Raw genomic sequence first — 23,564 nt, forward strand, 5'->3', positions numbered from 1 at the left:
CTGTAAGTAGCCTATTGTGAATGGGGGTGGTGGGGGCAGCAACACTCTCTTACCAAGGCAGGTCTGGTGGTTGGGGTTCACATACAGGTCTTTGCTCCACTCCACCATGCACTTGAGAATGGACACGAGGCACTCCAGGCCTTTCTTCCTCAGACTGAGCTCCTAAAGGACAAAAGTGACATGGCACAGAGACTTAAGAGATAAATTAAGTGCAGACATCTACAGGGCTCTTAGGAATTCTTTGAGGATACTAGATAATCACTGATATTCAATGCCATTAAGTATAAAACCCAAGGGAAAGTTAACGAGTGAAATTAAGCATTAAGTGCTCATTGCAAACCCCCCGAAAATCTCTAATGGTATTCATCACAAACATCCTAGCAGCAGAGATATGGGATGTGTGCTTTCTTAAAATAAACAGTTATCTGAATTTCTCATTCATTGCTTGTATAATTTGAAAAACACTTAAAATACTTTCCTTTTATTTTTTTTAAACTAATAGGATCTAAACCAGTGATGCCCCCAAAAATACAAAAAAATCTTATATTATGCAGCAAATGAGTGTTCTGGACACATTCTTACACCCACAAAAGTATTCCCTTTTAAGGCTCACTCTACAATAAAAACATTGGTTTTTTAAAAAAAACCAGCAATTCTTAAATTAAAAAAAAAAGTGAATTGCAGATAATCTAAAAAAATACAAATATTTTAGGCTCAAAACAGCATCTAAGGTGGCAGAGATCCCTCTGTAAACCTAATGACAGTATGAACCTTCTAGGAAAAATGCCATACACCAAAATTCTACACATAATTCCAAGCAGCTCCAAGAAGTCCTGACCAGTTCATTCAGAGGCCCCAGGTTGAGGATCCTATTCTTTGTAGGAACACTGATAAGAGGGAATCTCCTCTGCCTTTACTGGAGCCTGAGATCCTATTTTCACAAGGGCTTTGGAAAGGTGACTGAGAGTGAACTTGCTTTCTACAGATCTCAGTTCAAATGTCACTTTCTCAGGGAGACTACTCTGATGACATCATTAAAAAATGACAATACCCCCACCTCCAGCACTTCTCTGTTGTCCCTACTTTATTCTTCTCTGCAGCTTACTTCTTCCTTATCTGCTTGTTAAGTGTTGTGATGGCAGCAATTGTGTACATGTACATACATATGTATCCTCAGCACCAAGGATGGTGCATGGCACATGGTGGCGTTTGATAAATGTTTATCAAAATGAATGAACTTCAAGTATAAATGAGTGATCTCAGTATTTTTACCTGCAGAGGTGTCATTCCCAGCTCATGTCCACTTCTTCCCTGAGCGATTTTGGATAAATCATTTACGAGGCGTTCAAAAATGTTAGCAGCATTTAAATCACAGTCGTAGTTGACATAAATATCTACAACACACTGGGCATCTTGGAAAATAGAAGACAGATATTAGAAATTCTGATTGAACACAAAAGCAGTTATGGTTTTTTATTAAACCAGATTCCTTTGCGAAAATTTTTTCCCCAGCAAATTACTCAGGTGGACACCTCACACAGGAAATGTATGTTATAAGTACTAGGGAGGGGGGAGGCCCTCTCTCTAGGCCTTGGTACTAACTAAAATCTCAGGCAGTTCACTCCACCTCTCCAAGCTCACTTTCCTCATCAAAATAGGAGTAACAATTGCCTGATCCCCTTCTTAAAGTTGTGTGATTCTTACAAAGTTACATTTGATGACAGACTAGTAGGATGCTGGCTTTACAGTCACACAATTGGATGGTGTAAGGTAAATTCAAATTTACCTAAGCACCCAATGAAGGGTTGGCAGCACCAATACCTTGGACTCTGTGATTAAAAAAAGCACATTCAGCTGATAGGCAGGGTGACCAAGTGTCCCAGCTTTCCAGGATTTGGGGATTTCCCAGGACGTGGAACTTTCAGTACTCAAACCCAAACTTCCCAGGCGTCAGCCTCTAAAGGGGGAGAGGTGGGGTGGGACTAGTCATTAGGTTAGCATTAGCCCATAAGGTAATGATTTTCCCAGCACTTCATTAAAACTCTAAGAGGAGGAATTATAGATCTTCCTCTGGACTTTGGAAAATGAACACATCAAAAGGTTCTGGACTAGCCAAAAGGATGAGCACCCTCAGGGTGAAAATACCTGCACAGATCCTTGTCAGAGTCTGAATTACCATCCACCTGTGCTCAAAAGAACTTGTTGATGTTTCTAAAATGTTCAGGAAAATCTCTCTGAAAAAGACCTATGTGACATGAAGACAAAGGAGGACATTGATTAATAGTTTAAATTAGGGCTCAAAACCCCAGAGCCTTTAGAGACAGGCAGATCCTACAACGAAGGAAGATTGGTGTACACAAGCTGCTGAATTACATCGAAACCCTGGTCGCATGGGAACAGCTGGAGAGCAAGGCCATGGGGAATTGGGGAACATGGGCTCATTAGAGGGAGCAGCTGCTCCTGAGTCACCGCCAAGAGTTGCCACATGGAAACGCAGGACCACTGTCGTGATTTTTCAAGAGACACCAGAAATCTGGATTTTCATGTAGAATCTGATTTCTCAACTCGCCAACTAATTCAAGGTATTTCAAATAATTTACAGACTAAACGAACATGTTTGTGAGGGCTGAACCTAGCACACAGAGCATTCAATTTAAACATCTGGTTAAAATGAAAGGAATACAAGATTTTGGGGCAGTAACTTTTCATGAAAAGGCATTCTTCTACCCTCATTCATTCAAAAAGTTCTTTGGGGGAGGCAGCCTGTAGGCTGGGTAATTATAGTTCTTGGTGACTATGCCACCAGCAGTTAACTCATCTGGTATAAAATGAAAAATTCAATTCGGAGTCCATACCTCTATCTGCATTTTCAAGTGCATTTTAAAGTTTGAAAGAAGAGTAAGAAAAATGGCCAGAGAGAGCTCAAAGACATCAGGCACTGAAGAGACGCCGTTTTTGGACAATGCCACACAGAGATATTGCTTGATTGCATTGATGAACATCTCGTGAGTCCTGAAGACTGGGCCGGCGTTCTGCAACACGGAGAGAAGCAGCTGCAGGGAAACCACCTTGGAGCGCAGCTCATGGGACCTAGCAAAGAAAACAAAAAACGGGACTAAAAGATAAAATTTAAAGGCCTCACTCCTCTACCAGTGAGAACTGTCTGAGAAGCCAATGAGTTAAGAACTAGCAACAGCACCCAAATGTCAACAGAACAAGGGCAGATGGCATGAGGTAGGTCCTCTTGGAACCTGCAGATCCTGTGAGCACAAGAGCTGCCAGCTTTATTCTTTTTATCCCTCCCTGCCATAAATAGAGCATACAACAGGAACAAAGTAAGTGTTAACTGACCCTGGAGAGCTGGTTCTGCAACTAACCTCATAGAACAATTACTTTATACATCAGTCATGGAGACTAACACATCTGCCCTTCATAGACAATGAAGATGGTGCTCTTTATCCACCTGCCTCATGCTCCCCACTCTGCCCACAGGGATGGTAAGAAATGGGAAATTTCCATAAGCCATTTCCCTAGTGGTTATATTCTCAACAGAAGAGTTGAGGGTTATTATTAATGAGTAATAATAATGATGATAATAATAGTGACTATAAAACTCTTATAAAGTGCAAGGGACTATGCTTGGGACATCACTATATTATTCCATTAAATGGGTCGTGGAAGGTGACTTTCCCTATTCCCATTTTCAAAAACTCCTACAAGCTGTGGAGCTAGTCTCAAATGGAAGGGCCAGGACTGAACGCAGTTCTCTCTGGCTCCAAAGCCTCTTCTTGGACACGTCACAGCACTGACATCATTCACGTGTGACAGTTCATTCACTCTACAAAGAAAGGTCTGGCTTCTCTGGTTTGAATCTGGGGCTTAAATCTGTATCCATGAAGCAGAGGTTTCCAACCAGGGCAGGAAACTAAGGTGAGCTCACATCCTGCCCCTGCCCCCATTAGTATGCTAAATCCATTAGTCAGTAAAAAGAGGGTCAATATAATTATTTTTAGCATATAAACCAAAAGAGCAAAACTGGGCAGAATTTTGGTTGGTGGGGTCACAGAGACAATTCACTGTGAAATAACTAATTGTAGGCACCACGTAAGTTTGAAAAGCTGTAAAATCATCCAGAATAAATTCTTGCACTCATACAACCAGGGGCCAAGGCACTGGGTTTCCTGGAACCCTTGAGATCCTCCTGGATCATCTGGGTTATAGGCAGCCAAGAACTGCTATCTGCTTACTTTGGATCTGGGGGGCCTTCACCAAGGGGTTTCATTGACAGCTTGCAAAGGGAGCGAAACACAAGGAAGGCATCCTTCTGCAGAATGTGAGAGAATCTAGCGGCCACTTGATGTCCTTGTGCGTCTGACTCCTAAATAGAAAGAAGAGAAAAACCAAAGGGTCAAAACAAAAGGATAACTATTTTCAAAAATAAGAAATAAGTATCTCATGTAAATGCAAATTATTTATTCGATAGGGAAGTGAGGGATGGGGTGGGGGGAGAAATGCCAAAATAGTAGCTATGGGGGAGTCATTAAGGCAACTCTAAAACCTTGTCCCTTGTCCTTCAAAATGCATGTATAAGTGGTTTAAAATAATTGCACAAACATTAAACCATAAAAAAAGGAAAGAAAACAAATATAGGTAATGATTTATATTAGCTTAGGTAAAAAGGTATTTCTAAGTATACTATTGCAAGATGAACGAGAAAAATGATTAGCTATTTTAAAATAAACTTCTTTAAATAAGGTACATTTAAAAATAAAAAATATTTGTAACCTATGGCAAGGATAAATATCCTTAACATACAAAAAGTTCTTATAATTCATTAAGGAAATATGGAAACCTTTCTTTCAATTAAAAAAGCAGGTAAAAAACATGAATAAGCAATTCACCAAGAAATGCAAATGACAAACCTACATAACCTTACTAATCATTAAGGCAGGCTCTTTCTCCTAACAGGCTAGCAAGGATCTGAATGAATGCTATTGCCCAGTTTCAATGATGAAATGGTAAATGAGAACTGACAGCCTACAGGTGGGCATAGATTCCAGTATTACCTTCCCAGTAGGCTAATTTGATGTTAAGGATCAAAAGCCTTAGAGCTTCCAACTCTTGACCCTGCAATACCACTAGGGTATTATATTGTAGGGATTTATCATAAAGAAAGAATTAAGGATGTGCACAAGATTTACCTATAAGGATGTTCATTATACAACTGTTGTATTCTGTAATAAAACTGAAGTAACCTAAAGGCCTAATAGGGAACTGGCTAAATAGATTACGGTAATCTATAGGATTGAATTTTACATGGCCATTAAAAAATTAGTTAGATCTATATGTACTGATGTGGAAAGGTGTCCATGTGCTAGTGTTGAGTAAACAAAGCAAGTCAGCCTAGTATATAAGACATGAGTCCCTCATATGGATTTAAATACATCTCTATGTGCATTCTTAACAGGGATAACATAACCCCAAGGGGGCTGCTATAGACTGCATGATTGTGTCCCCCCAAAATTCATGTGTTGAAACCTAATCTCCAATGTGATGGTATTAGGAGGTGGGATTTTGAGAGGTGATTAGGTCATGACGGTGGAGTCCTTATGAGTGGGATTAGTGCCCTTATACAAGAGGCCCCAGAGAGCTCCCTCACCCCCCTCTGCCATGTGAAGCCATAGAGACCACCACTGACTAAGAACGAGGAAGCAGACCCTCACCAGATACCAAAACTGTTGGAGTCTTGATCTTGGAATTCCCAGCCTCCAGAACTATGAGAAATAAATTTCTGTTGCTTATAAACCACCCAGTCTATGGTATTCTGTTATAGTAGGTTGAACAGACTAAGACAAAGGCAAAAAATCGGTTCTTGGGGGGTGAAAAATTCTTTTTATGTATAAAACACAGGTACACATACAGTACATAGACAGATATCTACTTTATCAGTAGCTTTAAAATTTCATGAAGGGTGGGCAGTGAACAAGAAAAAGAAATATGTAAAAAGACTCCTTAAAGGGGTGATAATGAAAAAAGTTTGAGAAACACTGGTGAAGGTAGAGAGTTCACGTGAGATGTTAATGTTATATTACTTCCTATTTTAAATGTTTATGTACTGTATAACATTTTCAAGAGAATAAAACTATTTTTAAAAAATTGTGCTGGACATATCTATGGGCCTGAAAAAATGTTCATAATATACATTAAGTTTAAAAAATAGATTACAAAACAGCATGTATATTGTTATTCCATTTAAGTGAAAAATATATGTGAGCGGGAGGAAAATTAAGAAGGATATAAATAAAATGTTAACAAGGATTATCTTTGAGTTATGGCGTTATGGATGACTTTTATTTCCCTGTTTTTTCCTTCTCTACATTTTCTTATTTTCCTAAAATGAATGCATACTACTTTGAGAGAGAAGAAAAAGGGCAGGAAATGTTAAGTGTTAAAAACCTGAATTAACAGGCTTTAATAACAATGTTGTATACTATCAACATTAATTAACGCATTCCAAAAATGGAACCTACTAACACAAAGAATATCAGGCTAGGACTCTGATCAGTAACTGAATAGGGCTTGCTGATTTTCACTCGCTTCTTCCGGCAGAGACTCAATTCTGCATCTTCTAAAAAGGTGAAAATCGAAATGAATCTGTATAAGAGAATCATCAACATACCAGGTTATCCGCTGATGACAAGGACTGCCTGTCATCCGCTATCCCATTGGTCTGTGAGTTTTCATCCACTGCTGATGGGACAGCACAGTCCTGGCCCTCCAGTTCACTGAGGGCCCTCTCCGATTCTGTCAGACCATGCTTTTGCGCTGCTTCTTCAAACACAAGTGCAAAAATCATTGCCAAATGAGTCTTATACTGAAAGGCAGCCTGACATCAAGAAGATGTAACCTTCCAGGTACTGCTTTTTTTCTCTTTCCCTATACCATTACCCCATGAATAGCATAAGTACTGAAAAAGGCTTGGCCAAAGTGGTGTGTAGGTTTTCCATTTGTCTGTTATCTACAGCTCACCACCAGGGGGCTTGGTTCATACTGTAGTCCATGTCAATGGTGCCTCCAGAATTGTGTGATACAGTAGCCCTGCCCACCCTGTCCCCTTCCCCAAAAGATTAGAAATAGCTAAACATGACAAGTGCAGATTTTTTTTAAAGGCTATTAATATCGAGGTTAGAGAAAAAGAGCCATATAAATGAACGGGTTTGACAGTTATGAAAGAAAACTTCAGTTAAAGAAAAAAAGAAAATGCAGACCCGAGCTTCCCGGCAGCCATGTAAAAAATAGAAAGAGAAAGAACTAAATAGATTCATCATTTAACAAAAGAAAGCATATCTGATGATTAGCAGAACAGGTGAACTTCATGAGGAATTTACCATGTGAATCTTTACATATATATGTGACATCAAACAACTTAATAAGCACGATTCTCCATAGAGGTTTTACAAAACATATATTCATTAAACAAATATTATCAAGTGCCTATTATTTGCCAGGCTCTGTGCTAGGGACTGGGGGATACAGTAGTGAACAAGACAGACAAATGTTCATTATGTGAGGACTTCTTGTATTGGCTCCAGAAAATAATCTAAGGGTGTGAAATAAAATTACTCCATTTTAAAGACATTTCTAAAGAGTTAAATAATGAAATCTATGTATACAGCTCAGTGGCACCCTAAATTAACAAAAGGATAGGGCTTAGAGCAGTAGGTCCAATTTCTTTTGACTATGAACTTCAGTAAGAAATACATTTAAAAAATCATGACCTAGTACACATGTGCACATAAATAATTGAAATGCATGTTTCATGAAACAGTGCTTAACAGGCCACATGCAATGCATTCAGTTTGTATTCTATTTTCATTCTATTCTCTTTCATTTAAAAAATGCTGACTGCAACCCACTAAACTATTGATTTCTTGACCCACTAATGGTCTACTGACACTAGAACTGAGTGTTCAACATACAGCCTTTGACCTGAGATTTTAGGCAAAAACAAAAGAAAAAAAATCATCCAATAGTTGTTCTGAGCTATAAAAGTTTAATTCCACTGAAACCGCATCATAAAACTGAGGGAGTTATGAATGAAATCTAACAAAAGAACAAGTTTCCATGTGCATCTGATACCCGCTCAACACGTCAATGACTAGCCATGAAAATTCAGCAGCAATGGACACCACCTCAGGGCTCACAGCCCACTCCTGGAAAAACTGGATGTATAAGGGAGTGGTCCTCTGGGTCTCCAGGTGGAGCACTCAACCCTAACATGGTCAGACTGTGCTTCTTGAACCCAACCCAAACGAGAATAAAATCAACCACTAAAAACAAGTAATTTTTGAATTCCATATGAAAGATGAGCAGACATGGGCAGACTCAGTTTCCATGGGTTCACTGGGGGCGGGGCACTCTACCACTAAAATATCTGACTAAGGACTTTTTTGGAGGAATGGGGTAGAAGGAAAGGCTGGGTTCTTGGTTCTTACCTTTAACAGCAGATGTGACCACATCTTCTAAGATCTCCTTCACCACCTCCTGGGCTCCATCATCAGTCCCTAAACACACCCCCAAATACACAAACACAAACACATACATGTGGGCATTTCCAGGGAAAATAGGAAGGAAAAGGAGATTTTGTCCATGTTCCCTAGGGTCACATTTCAGAAGACAAAGGGTGCAAATAAGTACCCGCCAAGGCCAGATCTGATTGTGTCAACAGAAGACAAGTCCCATGAAATCTGGAAAGTCCCAGGCAACATTTGACTATGATTTTGAGTTTCCTTTCATGGAACACTAACACCCCTCTAACTTATACACTCTTACTTCCTAAGTTACAGTTAGAGCTCTAAGTCCAAGAGTCCCCTTCTTCACCCCCAAGTTGGAGGCCGGAGCTGGATTTTATCCAACTATGGTTCCTGACAGAGCAAAAGAGAATGTTTTCTCTTGTGTCTTCATCTCAGGAACACAAAGCCTTGGTAAGTGACTGCCTTCTCCTGCCTCAGTTTTCCCACAATGTAAACCTAGAACTTAGCATGAGACTTCTAATGTGCTAGTTGAGGATTTACTAAATTTTAAATGCAAATATTCTGTAACATGTTAACTGTTTTAGTGGAAGAGGTTCAGTACCATTTGTTTTTGTAAAAAACTAGGTCTGGGAGAACTACTAAACAACCCTCGACTAGACTTCTAGAAGTAAACATTATAAACATCACAATGACCAAAAGGCCATCATATTAAATAAAAACCCCCAAAATAACTCTTTAAATTTTCTTAATGAGGATTTTCAATCAGCCACTATTTTTATGAGTTCCATCATGCTTGGTCCACAGGGTCTTGGAGAACAGCACAAAGTGTTTTTATTCCCACTGAGCACTTAACCCACCACAACCATTTATTTATTTAACATGGAAAACAGGCTCACTTTATCCCACAATACTCTTCCCACCACCTTCACATCAGATTACCAGCTGAAATACCTATTTTTCTTTAAAATTAATTCATTGTTTAAGCTGAAACTTTTTTGAAAGACAGTAATAGCAAACACTTATATAGTCCTAAGTGCCAGACACTGCTCTCACTTAATTCTCAGAAACCTGTAAGATAGGTATTAGCTGTATTCTCATTTTACAGATGAGGAAACTAAGGCTCCGAGAGGTTAAATCTGCCCAAGGTCACGGAGCTACCAAGCGGCAGTCATGACCTGAACCTAGGCCGTCTGATGAGAGCCTCCCTGTTGGCTGGGGGAGGATAAAGTTTCGCTGTCCCACAGCACTTAACAGTGGCTTGTTTAAAAGTGAACCATCGGTAAATACACAGGTAACTGTGAACGTACAATAGCTACGTATTAGGTATGTAAATGCTAATGTCCAATGTTGGGAGTTAAAATGTCAGAATTTTAACAATGAACTTAAAAGAAAATGGGAAGTGACTGCTAATGGGTGTGATGAAATGTTCCAAAATTAACTGTGGTGATTGCTGCACAACTCTGTGAACATATTAACAAGAATTCAATTATTTTAAATGGGTGAACTTACAGTATATGCTATATCTCAATCAAGTTGTATTTTAGGAAACTCATAAGCATAGCTGGGCAATCAGGAGAGGTGTGAATGGACAAATGGGGTGAGGTCCCCTGGGGAAGGCAGTTAGCCATGCCCCAAAATTCACATAAGCAAGCAAGTCTTAGCTCAAAAAAATCTCATTTTGTGAGTTTACAAAGAGCCATTTGATCCACTTCTTGGACAGGTAGATAAGACTGACAATTGGAAAAGGTAAAGAGGTGCTCAGGTTTGTGGGTGAATTATCTCCACCAACACAAATTTCTTGGGAGGCAAATTATCCCAGGAAGGCCATGGGGAGGGTTCCCAGTTGAACAGGAAAATGCATGTGGAGTGCCAATGTAGTGAGCACAGTGCCTGGCAAGCTAGGGGTGGCTATGTGATAGCTATAACTACAGGATGGAACCATAGGAGGGCTGGATGTGTGGTCTTTATCACAGAGGCACCTCTCACTGGGCCTAGGCAGCCTGAACTCCAGCCCAGGACACTGTATCTGCCACCTGCCTCTCAGGTTGTCCTTCCTCCTTGCTTCCAAGGCTTCTCAGTCCCTTCCTCTGAAGGACTCATTTTTTCTTTAGAGCCACATCGCGAGAACTGAAGCCATTTTGCTCTTTTTATGGGCAATGGCACACCTCCACTTTGACCTACTATTTGCAAGTTTGCAGTTTGGTCCTCGTAGCAATCTGATCCCTACGTTCTTGGGAGAAGCCTCATGGGGTGCGCCAAGTACTGGCAACCAAATCCACAGCAATATACTAACTACAAATCATACTTGCAGAATTTTAAGTTACTGTGTTTCTGCAAAACTATATTCTGGAAATCAAGCCCCTCCTCTCCATTTATTCAAAACAGTGTTTACTGAGTGTTTACCATATGTGTTACGCACCTTTCCAGGTATTGGAAATATAGTTGTAAACAGGCAGCATAGGTCTTAGACTGGGCACAAGTAAACATTAACTAACTTCAAGTAGTGATAAGTGGTATAACAAAAAGAGGATGAGGGGACAGATGTGATAGGGGGCTTCAGAGAGCATGATCTGTTTGAACTGAGAGACCTGAGGATAAAGGTGGGCAAGGAAGGGACAGGAAGTACAAAGGCACCAAGAGCAAGTGTGGGACTTTCAGGAATCAGAAATACCACCTGCACAATGTGTAGTAAATGAGGGAGGGAAGAGGTGTAAGAAGGGGACAGAGAAGTGGGCAGAGAAGTGGGCTTCCAAGTCACGCAGGGCCTTGGAAACCACATGGGCAGGGTGGACATAGGTTCCACTCTGAATGGGACAGAATGGGAAATTACCAATGGGTTTAAGCAGAGGAGGGTCATGATGTAATGCATGCTTTTAAGAGATCACTTTGGCTGCTGTGTAGAAAATGGACTGTAGTGGAAGCAATTTCATGCAACTCAGAGAGACTTGCTTTTATATCTGCACAGCTATGCTTACTACAGTGTGTTTAAATATTAATATTGATTGATTGACCACAGCCTAATAACAGTTACAGTAAAAACCTGGTTCTTGCCCTGAGATTTCAGAAGGCAAAGATGACAACAGATACAGAGGGTGGGCAAGGAGTTTCTAAGCACCTTCCCTAAGACACATGACAGCAGGACTGAGTAGACGGCACCTCTGTGCTCACCCTGAGATACACACAATTTTTAGTGGCCAGTTTCTCTTTTGTCCTTTCCCTGAGTGAACTGATACAGCACAACATTACAGCAATGACACTTGGCCTGTTCCTAGGTATGCCAAGCACTCTGGTGAATTAGAGGAACAAAAGCTACTCCAATCTGTACGGCCTAGGAGGGAATACACTACTGACAGAAATCACCACTAATAATGTGACAGAAGAAAACATGAGAGCAATTATAAAGATGAGTCAGATATTTCATGTAGAACTACTAGCTAAAGATTTGACAGAATCACTTGGGAAGGTACATTCCTGGGGGAAAAAAAAAATTTGGATCTGGTTTGTACTAACTGCCCAAGGAGAGATGCAAACATTCAGAAATAATCTTGTGAAACCCAATCCACGATTTCATGCCTAATACATTATTTACTTTAAGATTATAGACAGGTGGGGAATAGCTCTTTCATTTAAAAAAGCCAACAAAACAGGTAATATTCTCATAGAATAAAAAACCAAGTGCACACGGAAGGCAACTGATCAATGTATCTCTCTCACATCGATATTTCTCTTTCCCTCTCCTGTTTTTTTCTCTCTTGGATCAATGAAAACACATCCTCAGGTGAGGATTTAAAAAAAAAAGTAGTAGCAGCTAGATACATTACAGGAACTACTGAGAGAACACTACACAGCTGACAATAGGCATTACCCATCATGTCTTGATGGCTGTGTTTCATGAGAGGAACGCGAAGGAAAAGTCAAGGGGAAGGCCCAGAAATAGATGAGCTGCTACTAGAGGTTTCCTGCAGATGCTACCAGACTCTTGTCCCTCTCAGAGCTGGAAAGGGACAGCACATGGGGCATACCTGATAGTGATGAGCCTCTTTCTCTGGGAGCATCTCCGTTCTCTGAGCTTGCTTTTCCAGAACCACTTCTGGCATGTTCGCCGTTGGTTAAATCTGTCTTTTCAGGAGTTGATGGTTTGCTGTGTGTCTGGTTCTGCTTCAAATGACTGAACTTTGGGGACCCTGCTGCAGCTTGGATCACAGGGGACTGGGGTTTCGACTGGACTGGTTTTTCCAATTCTCTGACCTCCTGAAACTAGAAGGCAACACGGGATTCAATCTAAATGGTCCCTGAATTTTGATAAGGAACAGAAACTACACCACTCTGTTGCTTAAAAAATTTCCAAAGAGAAGGATAAAATTTTAACAAGGAAGCAAGTAATCCCTTGGACAAACTCAAAGCAAGTTCTGAATGCAGATTTCAAAGCACGTGCTAGATTCTCTCTCTTGCTTATTATAGCAAGAGCAAAAACAGAGTGTAGAGAGTTCAGAGGAAGAAGGGATAAACTCAAAATGCTAGTGAATCTTCGCCAGGTACTGAGGCCACACACAAAACAGTTCACAGCATGGGATGATGTCCCGCCCCGGCAGCTGATGGCTCTCACTCACCACTTGGTTTTCCATGCGGGTGAAAATGACATTCAGCATCTGCGTAAGGGTAGCCTTGGCAGTGGTTTGATTGATGAGATTTTTGCTGGCCAAATAGATATTGTAACATGTCCTAACAGTCTGTAGAATAGTGCCCTCGTGAATTTCAATGTGCGGGGATGTTACTGCAGTCAGAAGAGCCTAAAACAAAAATCCAAAATCATCACCTTCACAAACACCCAGCTCGCTCCCAGTCTCCCACAGCCAAACTTTCCCACTAGGTTTGGCTTTGTTTTTTTTGGTTTGACAAATTTTTAAAAGAATGGCTCTGCAAACTAAACTGGGTGCTTAGTACCAAGAGATGACTTATTATCTCTCTGAGTTTAAAAACAATTAACTCCATAAAGTCCAAGTTATTTAAAGTAATTAAGTTGTGCTGAAGTGGGCTTTCTATTAGCTTACTTTTCAAAAAACCAAAAATATAAACACTTCTCTTAGGAGGGAAAATGCTCCAACTTGATCTCACCTAGATTCACCACGAAATACACGTTTTGATGTGGGGTCAGTTTCAAGGAGCTTTAGGAAAGGTGCAACTAGCCATTCTTCACAAAGCTAATGCACCCAGGACTTAAGATGCAGAATGCTGGCCATACCCATCCTGATCCTGCTGTCCAAAAGACCCATGCCAAACCATTCCTGGCAGGATAAATGGGACAGGGAAATGGAATAGGGGGACAAGAGGACAGGGGCAAACGTGATAAAAGTATCAACAAGAACCTGCTGAGAAATGGCAGACCGGGAATCCAGAAATTCAAGGAGCAGAACCAGAGGACTTCAAGCCAATTTAATTCACAAGCAATTTACATTGTTATTAGTGGAACTGTTTACTCTGAAAACACACCTGGTTCCACTCTTCTTGTCTCATTCCACACTAATAAATGCTTACATTTTTCTGTTCCAGCTCAGCACCACCTGAGACAACTAACACATGGTAAATCAGAAATCCAAATTACTACTGGGGACCAGTTTCTAGTTTAAAATCCAGACCAGGCAAACACACGGAAATACCTTAATTATTTGTAACTGGACTCCTTCATCGGTCTGAGGGCCCTGAAAACAACTGCAAATGGTTTCAACGATCCTGTCAATCAGCCGCTTCCCTGGAGCTCCACTGTCTGGGGCGTTGCCTGTGATGTGCCCATATGCGATGAGTTTCTAAACAGAAATAACAAAGATGAGATGTTTCTGTCTGGCAGGGACTGAGGCTGCCCCCTGTGAATGACAAGCATGGCCTTTAACTTCCAGTTCCCACACATCCCTCTGCGCCCCAGGCCCATGGTGGGCACAGCCACCTTCAGAGTGCAGCTTTGGTTCTGTGCCCCCATGGCAGGAGAACCCCAATATGGTGAAATAGTACCTGATGGAAGAGGCAAGGAGCAGAACAGTCCCTAGTACACAAACACTCGTGTGAAAAACTGAGGGATTAAAACTATACATAATAGAGTTGGAAGTAGTCAGTAGCTGCCTGGAGCTGGGGGGGAGGCGGCATTTTAGAGAAACAGGTGACGACTGCTGATGAGCAAAGGGTTTCTTTCTGAGGTGACAAAGATGGTCTAAAATCAGACTGTGGTGATGGTTGCACAACTCTGTCAATACATAAAAATCACCGAATTGTACGCTTTAAATAGGTGAATCATATACATGTAAATTATATCTCAAGCTGTTAAAAAAAACATATATTTTTCCTTTAAATGAAAAAATACATAAAAAACTAATGATAACATGTTTTGCTTGAGAAAGGAACTAAGCAGCTGTGGACAGGGGCGGTACTAAGATACTTTACAGCACACTCTTTCATTCTTTCTGAATGTTGAATCACATCAGTATATTTTCCATTCCAAAAATTAAAGCAGAAACACTAATTCCGCACCTACATTATCAAACAGTGCATGTTACCCATGTGATTGAAGAGATGAGTGGCTGCCTGGGCCACACCCTCATAATCAGGTGACAGGTCAGCTTGGACAGGGGCCACCTTTCAGAGGCAACCTGCCTATCACCTCACTGATGACCTGGATTTCACTACGGAGAATCAGAGCTAGAAGGGAACGCAAAGGTCAAGGGGCAGATGATTTCCAAGCCTGGCTGAGATTCAGAATCACCTGAGAGAGCTCATTAAAAATATAGGACCTCAACCTAGACCTACTAAACCATAACTTCTGGGGTGCAGCCCAGGAATCAGTGTTTTGTTTTGTTTTAAATACATCTTTATTGATTTCAGAGAGAGGAAGGGAGAGGGCAAGAGAGAGTTGAAACATCAATGATAAGAGAGTCGTCACTGATCAGCTGCCTCCTGCACACCCTTGACTGGGGATCGAGCCCACAACCCATGCATGTGCCCTGACTGGGAATCGAACTGCGATGTCCTGGATCATAGGTCGATGCTCAACCGCTGAGCCTCGCCTGGCTGGGCAAGAATCAGTGTTTTTCTCCAAGCTATCCAGGCTTTTTTAAGACTGACCAGATAAAAGAACCACTCATTTGACACAAGCCCTCTGGGATACATGAATTCTAAAGCATCATCTGCTTCCAGGGACTTAGTCAAGACTCTAAAAATGCTGTTCTGTTCCTTATCCTTTTTGGTTTCTGGCTTGTCACATTTTTGCCTCCCCGTGCACAAAGTGACATAAGTGTCTAAGGTTATGTACAGTGCAGCCATCACCACCCAGGAAGATCCACCACCCTTCAGAGGCCTGATGCCATTTCCCAATCGCTTTTCCCCATCATTAGCTATGAAAGTGCCACATTCCATAAGCAGAAGAAAAACAGATTAAGAGAGAGTATCTGTGGGTAGAAACATGATACTGCTGGACTGAGTGACTGAATGAACAGGAGAAAGGCCTGCACACTCAGCTGATCAAGTCCAACCCCAGAAAGCTCCAGAATACAGTTGAGTAGGGGAAAGGGTAGGGGACTGAAATATGTTTTTGAAGAACAAGTCAAGATGCCCTTTTTATCTCATCCCCTCTTACAGCTGCAGCATATGCAGGCTTCCCAAGAGGCCAATGCTGGCAACCTGCTAAATGAGCTCTGGGTTTGGACACTGCTTACTCCTTACTCCTAATGGTCTCAAGTCCGTTTTGAGCACTGGGTTATGAATGGGATGGTCTATGAGCTTCTAAAATGTGAATGTTGAAAAGTAGGCCCAACCAGGAAGGATGATGGTGTTGAGAATATAACCACCACACCTTCCAGTGCTTTGATGAAACCTCAGATGTGTGGCCTTCTGGCCAAGCATCTGTGATTTCATATTGTTGGAGTAGTCATTGTACCCTTGGATGTTGCAGCTTTCTGTAAGTTTGCTGTGGCTGAACCAAGAAAGAAGGCATATGCAGATTTCTACAAAAATTATGATTACATGAAAGATTTTGAGGAGAAGAGGAATGCTGGTATCTTTCAGAGTGCAAACCGATTTTGGAATGTAAAGAATTTCTTTGGGTTGAATTCCATGGAAGTTTGTCACTGACCTGTGTCCCTAAACAGTGAAACATGAATATTGGGACTAAGGAATAGTTTCTCCCAATAAATAACAAATACTATGGACAATAAAAATTTTTTTAAATAAAAGTAGGCCCCATAAAACCCAACACTGATGCTGCAAAGAAAAGATGGAAGTGAATTACTGATGCTTAGTTCAAATACAAAAAAGATTGGAAGTATTCACCCCTCTACAGGCTCCTTAAAAGGCACATGACTCTCCTGGCCAGGCCTGGCTCAGTGGTTGAGCGTCGACCTGGGATCCAGGAGATTGGGGTTTGATTCCCGGTCAGGGCACATGCCCAGGTTGCGGGCTCGATCCACAGTCAGAGGTGTACAGGAGGCAGCTGATCAATGACTCTCTCATCATTGATGTTTCTATCTCTCTCTCCCTCTCCTTTCCTCTCTCTGAAATCAATAAAGATATATTTAAAATAATAATAATAAAAAAAAGGTACATGACCCTTCAAATTGAAATGGGTTTTAAGTATGATTTTACTCCCTTGTCTGTGCAGAGAAAGGGCCAGAAGAAAGCAGAGTTCCTGTGTTCTGTGGGTTTCTCACCCTTCTTTGAGCCAGATATTGTTTTGGGTACTGGAGGTACAGCAGTAAGACAGTCCTTTTTCTCACAGGGTTTATATTCTCCTGGGGATGGTGGGGACAGACCAAAGTCAAAGTCCCAACTGGGAACCACAGCGCCCTGTGTGATTTGTAGACATCTTTAAAAAAAGCAAGTTATAGTGATAATGCACAGCATTATCTCATTTTTGAAAATAAAAATTATGTGTGTGTATAAGAATTTTTGTAAATGCACAGAAAACAGCCTGGAAACATATCTGAGGTTCAGTGGTATGAGTGTGCTTGGCAAGGTCCCTGTGCTTTGCACAGTGAGTGAGGTGAGAAGCTACTGGAAGGTTTAAGCAAAAGATTAACACAATGTGACAATTTCTAAAGGCTTCCCCTGGTTCCTGTGTGGAGACTAGGCTGCAGAGCAGCAGGAGTGGAAGCAGGGGACCAGTGAGGAGGCCACCTTAGCTGTCCAGGACGGAGATGCTGGTGGCTTGGACTTTGGCAGGATGGGGGTGAGGGGTAGTGAAAGAGACAGAGAGAAGTAGTTCTTGCCTTCTTCCTTGATGCAGTGAGATGGGGAGAGAGAGACAGAGGAGGGAGGCCTTTGGGCAGCTGGCTCACTGATACATGTGTCCAATGAGGCTGCATGCATAGGGGTGTTCATTGTAACCCCAAGTTAATGCCCTCTATAGGGGAAGAGATAAAATAGTGGCATTAATATATCACATATCAGTCAAAAGGATTGTCCTATATTTGCCTATAGCAATATAACTAGATCTTATATTCTGCTGAATATAAAAAGCTGCAGAAAAAAATTGTACAAATGGTACCATTTATGTAAAAAAAGAAAAAAGAAAGAAAATTATATACCTAAACAGGCAATTGGGTTTGGGCCTAGTGGTCCAAGGGATTTCAGCCTTATCTGTCAAGTTCTAAAAATATTTTACCAAAGAATGTAGTCCACAGAATGTAGTCATGAACAACTTATATAATTACAAATGTGCATTAAAAAATCCAAAGTTTCCTAGAAATAAGAGTTAAAAGATAATGCTTGTGGTATGAACAGGACAGCTCAGACCAGTGGTTTCCTACAGCCTTCACTGGGGTATAGAAAGAAAATATTAGAACTTTTTTTCTACCTATTTTTTATCTTATCCTTTTAAAAGTTCTATTCTTATTGTTTTATAATATATATAATTTAGTAGTAGTACATATATATATAATTTTACCATTGAAGAAATATGACTATATTAGTAGGATATTCTTTAAAACATGTTGTTACTGATATGTGCCCGGAGAAACTTGGAGATCACTCATTAGCTTAAACAAGATTAAACCCTAATGCTCCTTCCCCAGTCCTGGCCCTGGGGAAGTGTGTGGCAGACCAGCTGCTGAAGGAAAGGGATACAGAGTTCTTTATCACTAGAAGTAAGCAGAGGGGAAGGCTTCTTCCAATGGGGAGAGGGAACACTGAGCTAACTGTGCTCAGGCAAACCCAGAAACACCTTTATCACCCAATCACCTCTCCAAGCTCAAAGAAGATGGCTTTAAATGCCCAGGGCAAAATGTGGATGTGTCTGCAGCTGGTTCCAATCCTGCCAAAACCAACCTTTACCCCTAGACGCTGGGTTCCTATTTCCAAGACAGAAGTTACCTCACCCATACAGGGAAAAGCCAGTCAAACAGGCTTTGCAAGGACAACTACCAAGAGGAAATTAAATTTTCATTTAGTATTCCTGGGAGCACTCGGGCACTTTCTATGTCATAAAAAGGATGACACAGGAGTACCTACTAAATTACAGAGAACTTCCATTCTAAAAAGAGAGCTAACCATATATCATAAACCTCAAGACAGGCACTATACTCCTACATTTTAAACTCAAGTCAAAGAAGGACATCGATGTTTTCATTAGAAATCATACACATACACAGAATTCCAGAAACAGACTATTTCTAGGAAAACACACCATATGTTTAATTAAAGTGGCCAGAACTACAGGATTATAGTTAAGAGTGGGGGTTAGCAACCTTTTTCTGTAAAGTACTACATACTAAATATTTAGGCTTTGCAGGTTATATGGTCTCCATTCCACCTACTCAACTCAGCCATAGTAGCGGGAAAGCAGCCACAGATAATACATAAGTGAATGGGCATGGCTGTTCCTATGGACTGAATGTTTGTGCCCCCCACAATTCCTATGTTGAAGCCCTAACCTCAATGTGATGGATTCAGAGGTGGGGGCCTTCAGGTGTGATTAGGTTTAGATGAGGTCAGGAGGGTGGGGTCCTCAAAATGGGGTTAGAAACACCACAGAACTAGTGAGCTCTCTCTGCCAGGTGAGGACACAATGAGAATTTGACTATCTACAAACCAGGAAGAGGGCTCTCATCAGGAGCTGAATCAGCTGGTACCTTGATTTTGGACTCTCCTGCCTCCAGGACTGTGGGAAATAAATGTCTCTTGTTCAAGCCACCCTATCTGTGGTATTTGTTATATTAGCCCAAACAGATTAAGAAGGCTGTGTTCCAATAAAACTTTATTTACAAAAGCAAGTGGCAGTCCAGATTTGGCTCATGGCTATAGTTTAAGTACCCCTGGTTAAGAACACAGATGTAAGGTAAGGAAATCCAAGACACCCATCCAATTCCATCACTTCCGGGCCAGGGGAATTTGGTGGAGCCTGCCATTTTATTCTTCAAGCCTCAGTTTCCTTGATTCTAAAATAAGGATAAGAGCAAATATCTCAGAGAGTTTGTGAGAAGATTAAAATGGAGGATGAGAATAATGCACTTTGCACAGGTACCTGCATGGGTTGAGCACTCAATACATGTTAGCCATTGTACTTAGTGTACCAATAATGTTAACTATCAGCACCAGCTTCATTTTTTTTTTTTTTATCCTCACCCGGGGATATTTTTTCCATTGCCTTTCAGAGAGAGTGGAAGGGGGAGAGAGATAGAAAGAGAAATATCGATGTGAGAGAGACACATCAATTGGTTGCCTCCCACTCATGCACTGACCAGGGCCGGGGACTGAGCCTGCAACGGAGGTACATGCCCTTGGCTGGAATTGAATCTAGGACCCTTCAGTACATGGGCCGATGCTCTAACCACTGAGCCAAACTGGCTAGGGCTCAGCACCAGCTTCAAAACTAAACCTAAACATAAGGAGAAAACAACTAAAATTAAACGTATGCCAAACTTCTTCCACAGCAACAAATATTTTAGGATAGAAGTAGGACTTGAGCCTGCCATTTAAGAATTCTTGGCTCATATATACACAGGACAATCTGTAGAGAATACTGAATGAGCAAACGACTTTTCATTTGGAAGAGTTGCTTCTGTGAAGAAACTGCCATCAATTTTCAAATAGCTATATATCAAAGAAAAGAGATTATTAGAGTAAATATTAGACTAGAGATGACAAAAGTGTGGCATACCTACCACCACTTGGCAGCCCTGTGCCTCAGCAGACATAACCAATCAATCATGGCACTTTCTAAAGAAACCCCGATGAGGCTTCATATATCTTTTCAACACAGCTTTGAAACAATGACAATATAGAACCTATTCACTACTCCTGCTCTAGAAAGTGCCAATAAATGTGGATCTCTTCAATCAATTTTAAAAAATGTATCAAGCTCTTTTCATTAATGTAGGCTGCCCACTGGGGTTAAGAATAAATGTTCTTTGAGGTAACCAGAAACCTCAGGAGTTAAAAAAAAATACAGGGTGGTGAACACATAATACAATATACAGATGATGTATTATAGAACTGTATACCTGAAACCTATATAACTTTAAAATAAACCACCCGCCCCCCCCTCCCCAAACAGGGATGCAGGACCAGGAATTAAGAAATCCACGTTGTAGCCCTATTTCTGTCTCTCACTATCTATGTGTCATTGAACAAATCACCCTAACTTCTCTACTTTTGCTTCTTCATTAGGAAATGGTAACTTATGACAAGGTTACTGGTGGTCTAAATACAGTGGATCCTGATTATTCGCAGATTTTTTATTTGTAAATGTACCCACTAAAATTTATTTGTAAGCCCAAAAGCAATACTTGTGGTGCTTCTGCAGTCATTTGCAGACACGTACAAAGCAGTGAAAAATTTGAATCACTTAATGCACAGGTTCCCAGCTAAAGTCAAACAAGGAGAAGCTCTGCCTTCTTGATTCAGCCCTCATACTGTGAGCAGTGTCTTTTTCATGGTCCATTTAGTGTTGTTTTCCCCATTTTTGTCCTTTTAAATTTTGCCACTTAAAACAGTCCCCAACTGTAGTGCTAAAGTGCTGTCTAGTGTTCCTAAGAGAAAGAAGACAGCGATGTGTTTTATGGAGACATTATATGTGTTAGATGAGTTTTGTTCAGGCATGTGTGCTGTGAGTTCACTGTTAATGAACCAATAAAATATGTTAAATAAGGTATCTTTAAACAAAACACACAAAGAACAGTTATATACTGATCAGCTGATGAACATGTTGAGGCCAGAGGCTCAAGGGAACCTAACCCTATATTTCCTCTAGGAACAATGGTTGAGAATTCGCTAAATCAGTTTTCACAACTGTTACGCAAAGTGCTGAGGTCTCAGAAAACTTCAGAGTATTTGTCCTTGGACTCCCAAAGAAATAACCCAAAGAACTGGCTGTGAAAGACATGGGCTTATTAGGACTTACATGTGCACCGGTGGTGGCCGACTGGTGAAGCTACCCGCTAAGTCCCATTTGGTGGATGGACCGCACCGGGGTGGCAGGGTGGTGTTGCTGTTTTGCCACCGCCCGGACTTTCCCAAGGCAAGGTTTTATAGAGTACAGAAAACAGAGAAAAACAGGGCATGCAGGGGGAGGGGATGGGCCTGTGTGTGATCAAAAACGCTGTTTTCCTGACTGAGGAGCTGGCCAGGCTCCCAAGGTCTAATAGTCTGCTTAACTGATGACCTTCATCGTCTTCCCACAGGGTGGGAGGGGGAGTTGGAGCATGGGAAGGGGTCCATGTTTCCATTTACCATACTACAACTTTATAGAGCGTTACTACAAATAATGAGATTTGATTATATCTATTTCTCTACTTGATTTTATGAATTTCAATGCCATCAAGGAAGAGGATGAATAAAAATTTCTTATGTGCCCATGTGTAGCAAATATTCCAACTAATGCTAAAGGTTTCATTTAGAAAAACATACATAAAAGAGATCAACAAAATAGTATTTCTAGGGAAACAAATTATTTTTTTAGCTAAGGAAATCAGTCCCCTCTCACTTCCCTCCCTCATGAGACCTCCATAAAGAGTAAGTTGAATGTTCCTTTTTTTGTCACCCCAGGGAGCACTCTGAATAGCAGGGAACTCACCAGTGTGGTCTGCAAGAGAACCCCCTTTACACAATTAAGTTTAAACATGGTACCTGCAAGCAGTCAAGAGATGTGCTGACCACCCGTGGGGACTTGGACTGGCAAGCTAGCTCGAATGGAAGGAAATACTTGTCAGCTTCAATGAAGTTTGCCTTTGGCGGTGCAGCCGCGCCAAGCCTAGGGAAAAAAGCAGGAGAGGGCCGGAGAGGGAAAATGAGAAAACAAAAAGCTTGCTTTTCCTATACCTAACTCTTTAACTTCCCATCCCACTTGCAATCATTTAATTAAAAATGCCTGTAAACTGCATCTGTGGGGCTAAACAATTCAAAGTTAACGCATACATGCATTTGGACAAAATACCAAAGTGCCACATGCAGAGAGCAAGCTCTCAGATTAGCAAATTGTATCAACTGCATCCTCAATTCAATCTTGGCATCAGCCATGTCGGACAGAGCTCTATTTTTGAAATGTGACTAACTGGTTTCATTATTATGAATATGAGGAATAGCCACTAATAAGGCAAGCTGTCCTCCTATTTAAGGAAGCATGACATACAACAGACAAGGGCTTTGCCTCTTCTGTCAAGAAAAGGTACAACAGCATTAAGTTGACCCTCCAAATACATATTTATTGAACCAGTAACCTGTTAATCTAGCATCGGATCAAACACATACAGAGTTCTGCAATGTGTCCAGCTCTGGGTTAGGAGAGTGTGTACTGCCCAAGGATCAGAAATATAAGAAAATATGGAGAGAAAGGGGTTCCCTCAGCCACTACCTACTCCCTTAATATTGTATTTCAACAAGGAGAAAGTGCCCCAGCTTACCTCTGCTTTTCTATTTCTGCTTTAATTTCATCTGGTGAAGAAGAAAGAAAGGCCTGTTAGGAGTATGCAATGTTTATATAAAAAGAAACTTTACCAAAAGATACTCATAAACTATTAAAAAGGATGTTTATGAGATTTTAAAGTACAGAAATAC

General features: G+C 41.0%; 1 protein-coding gene and 1 pseudogene across 2 annotated transcripts in view; one reads left to right on the plus strand and one right to left on the minus strand.

Annotated features, from left to right (window-relative positions):
- The window catches only part of ARFGEF2 (ARF guanine nucleotide exchange factor 2), a 76,634-nt gene that overhangs the window by 39,198 nt on the left and 13,872 nt on the right, over positions 1-23,564 (minus strand). Inside the window, exons 2-13 of one of the 2 annotated variants that reach the window (XM_087818692.1) lie at positions 23,411-23,441; positions 22,638-22,761; positions 14,192-14,338; positions 13,145-13,324; positions 12,559-12,791; positions 8,496-8,578; positions 6,680-6,831; positions 4,248-4,378; positions 2,856-3,090; positions 2,146-2,245; positions 1,273-1,412; positions 54-162 (exon numbers count right to left, since the gene is read on the minus strand). In XM_087818692.1, coding sequence (XP_087674818.1) covers positions 54-162; positions 1,273-1,412; positions 2,146-2,245; positions 2,856-3,090; positions 4,248-4,378; positions 6,680-6,831; positions 8,496-8,578; positions 12,559-12,791; positions 13,145-13,324; positions 14,192-14,338; positions 22,638-22,761; positions 23,411-23,441 — 1,665 coding nt within the window. Of the gene's footprint in view, positions 1-53; positions 163-1,272; positions 1,413-2,145; positions 2,246-2,855; positions 3,091-4,247; positions 4,379-6,679; positions 6,832-8,495; positions 8,579-12,556; positions 12,792-13,144; positions 13,325-14,191; positions 14,339-22,637; positions 22,762-23,410; positions 23,442-23,564 lie in introns of both variants that reach the window. The other variant, XM_016197352.2, reaches the window with a different exon arrangement.
- LOC148092663 (cytochrome c oxidase subunit 6C pseudogene) lies at positions 16,380-16,649 on the plus strand (annotated as a pseudogene).

This window comes from Miniopterus natalensis, chromosome 7 (genome assembly GCF_054644295.1).
Source record: "Miniopterus natalensis isolate mMinNat1 chromosome 7, mMinNat1.hap1, whole genome shotgun sequence".
Lineage (NCBI taxonomy): Eukaryota > Metazoa > Chordata > Mammalia > Chiroptera > Miniopteridae > Miniopterus > Miniopterus natalensis.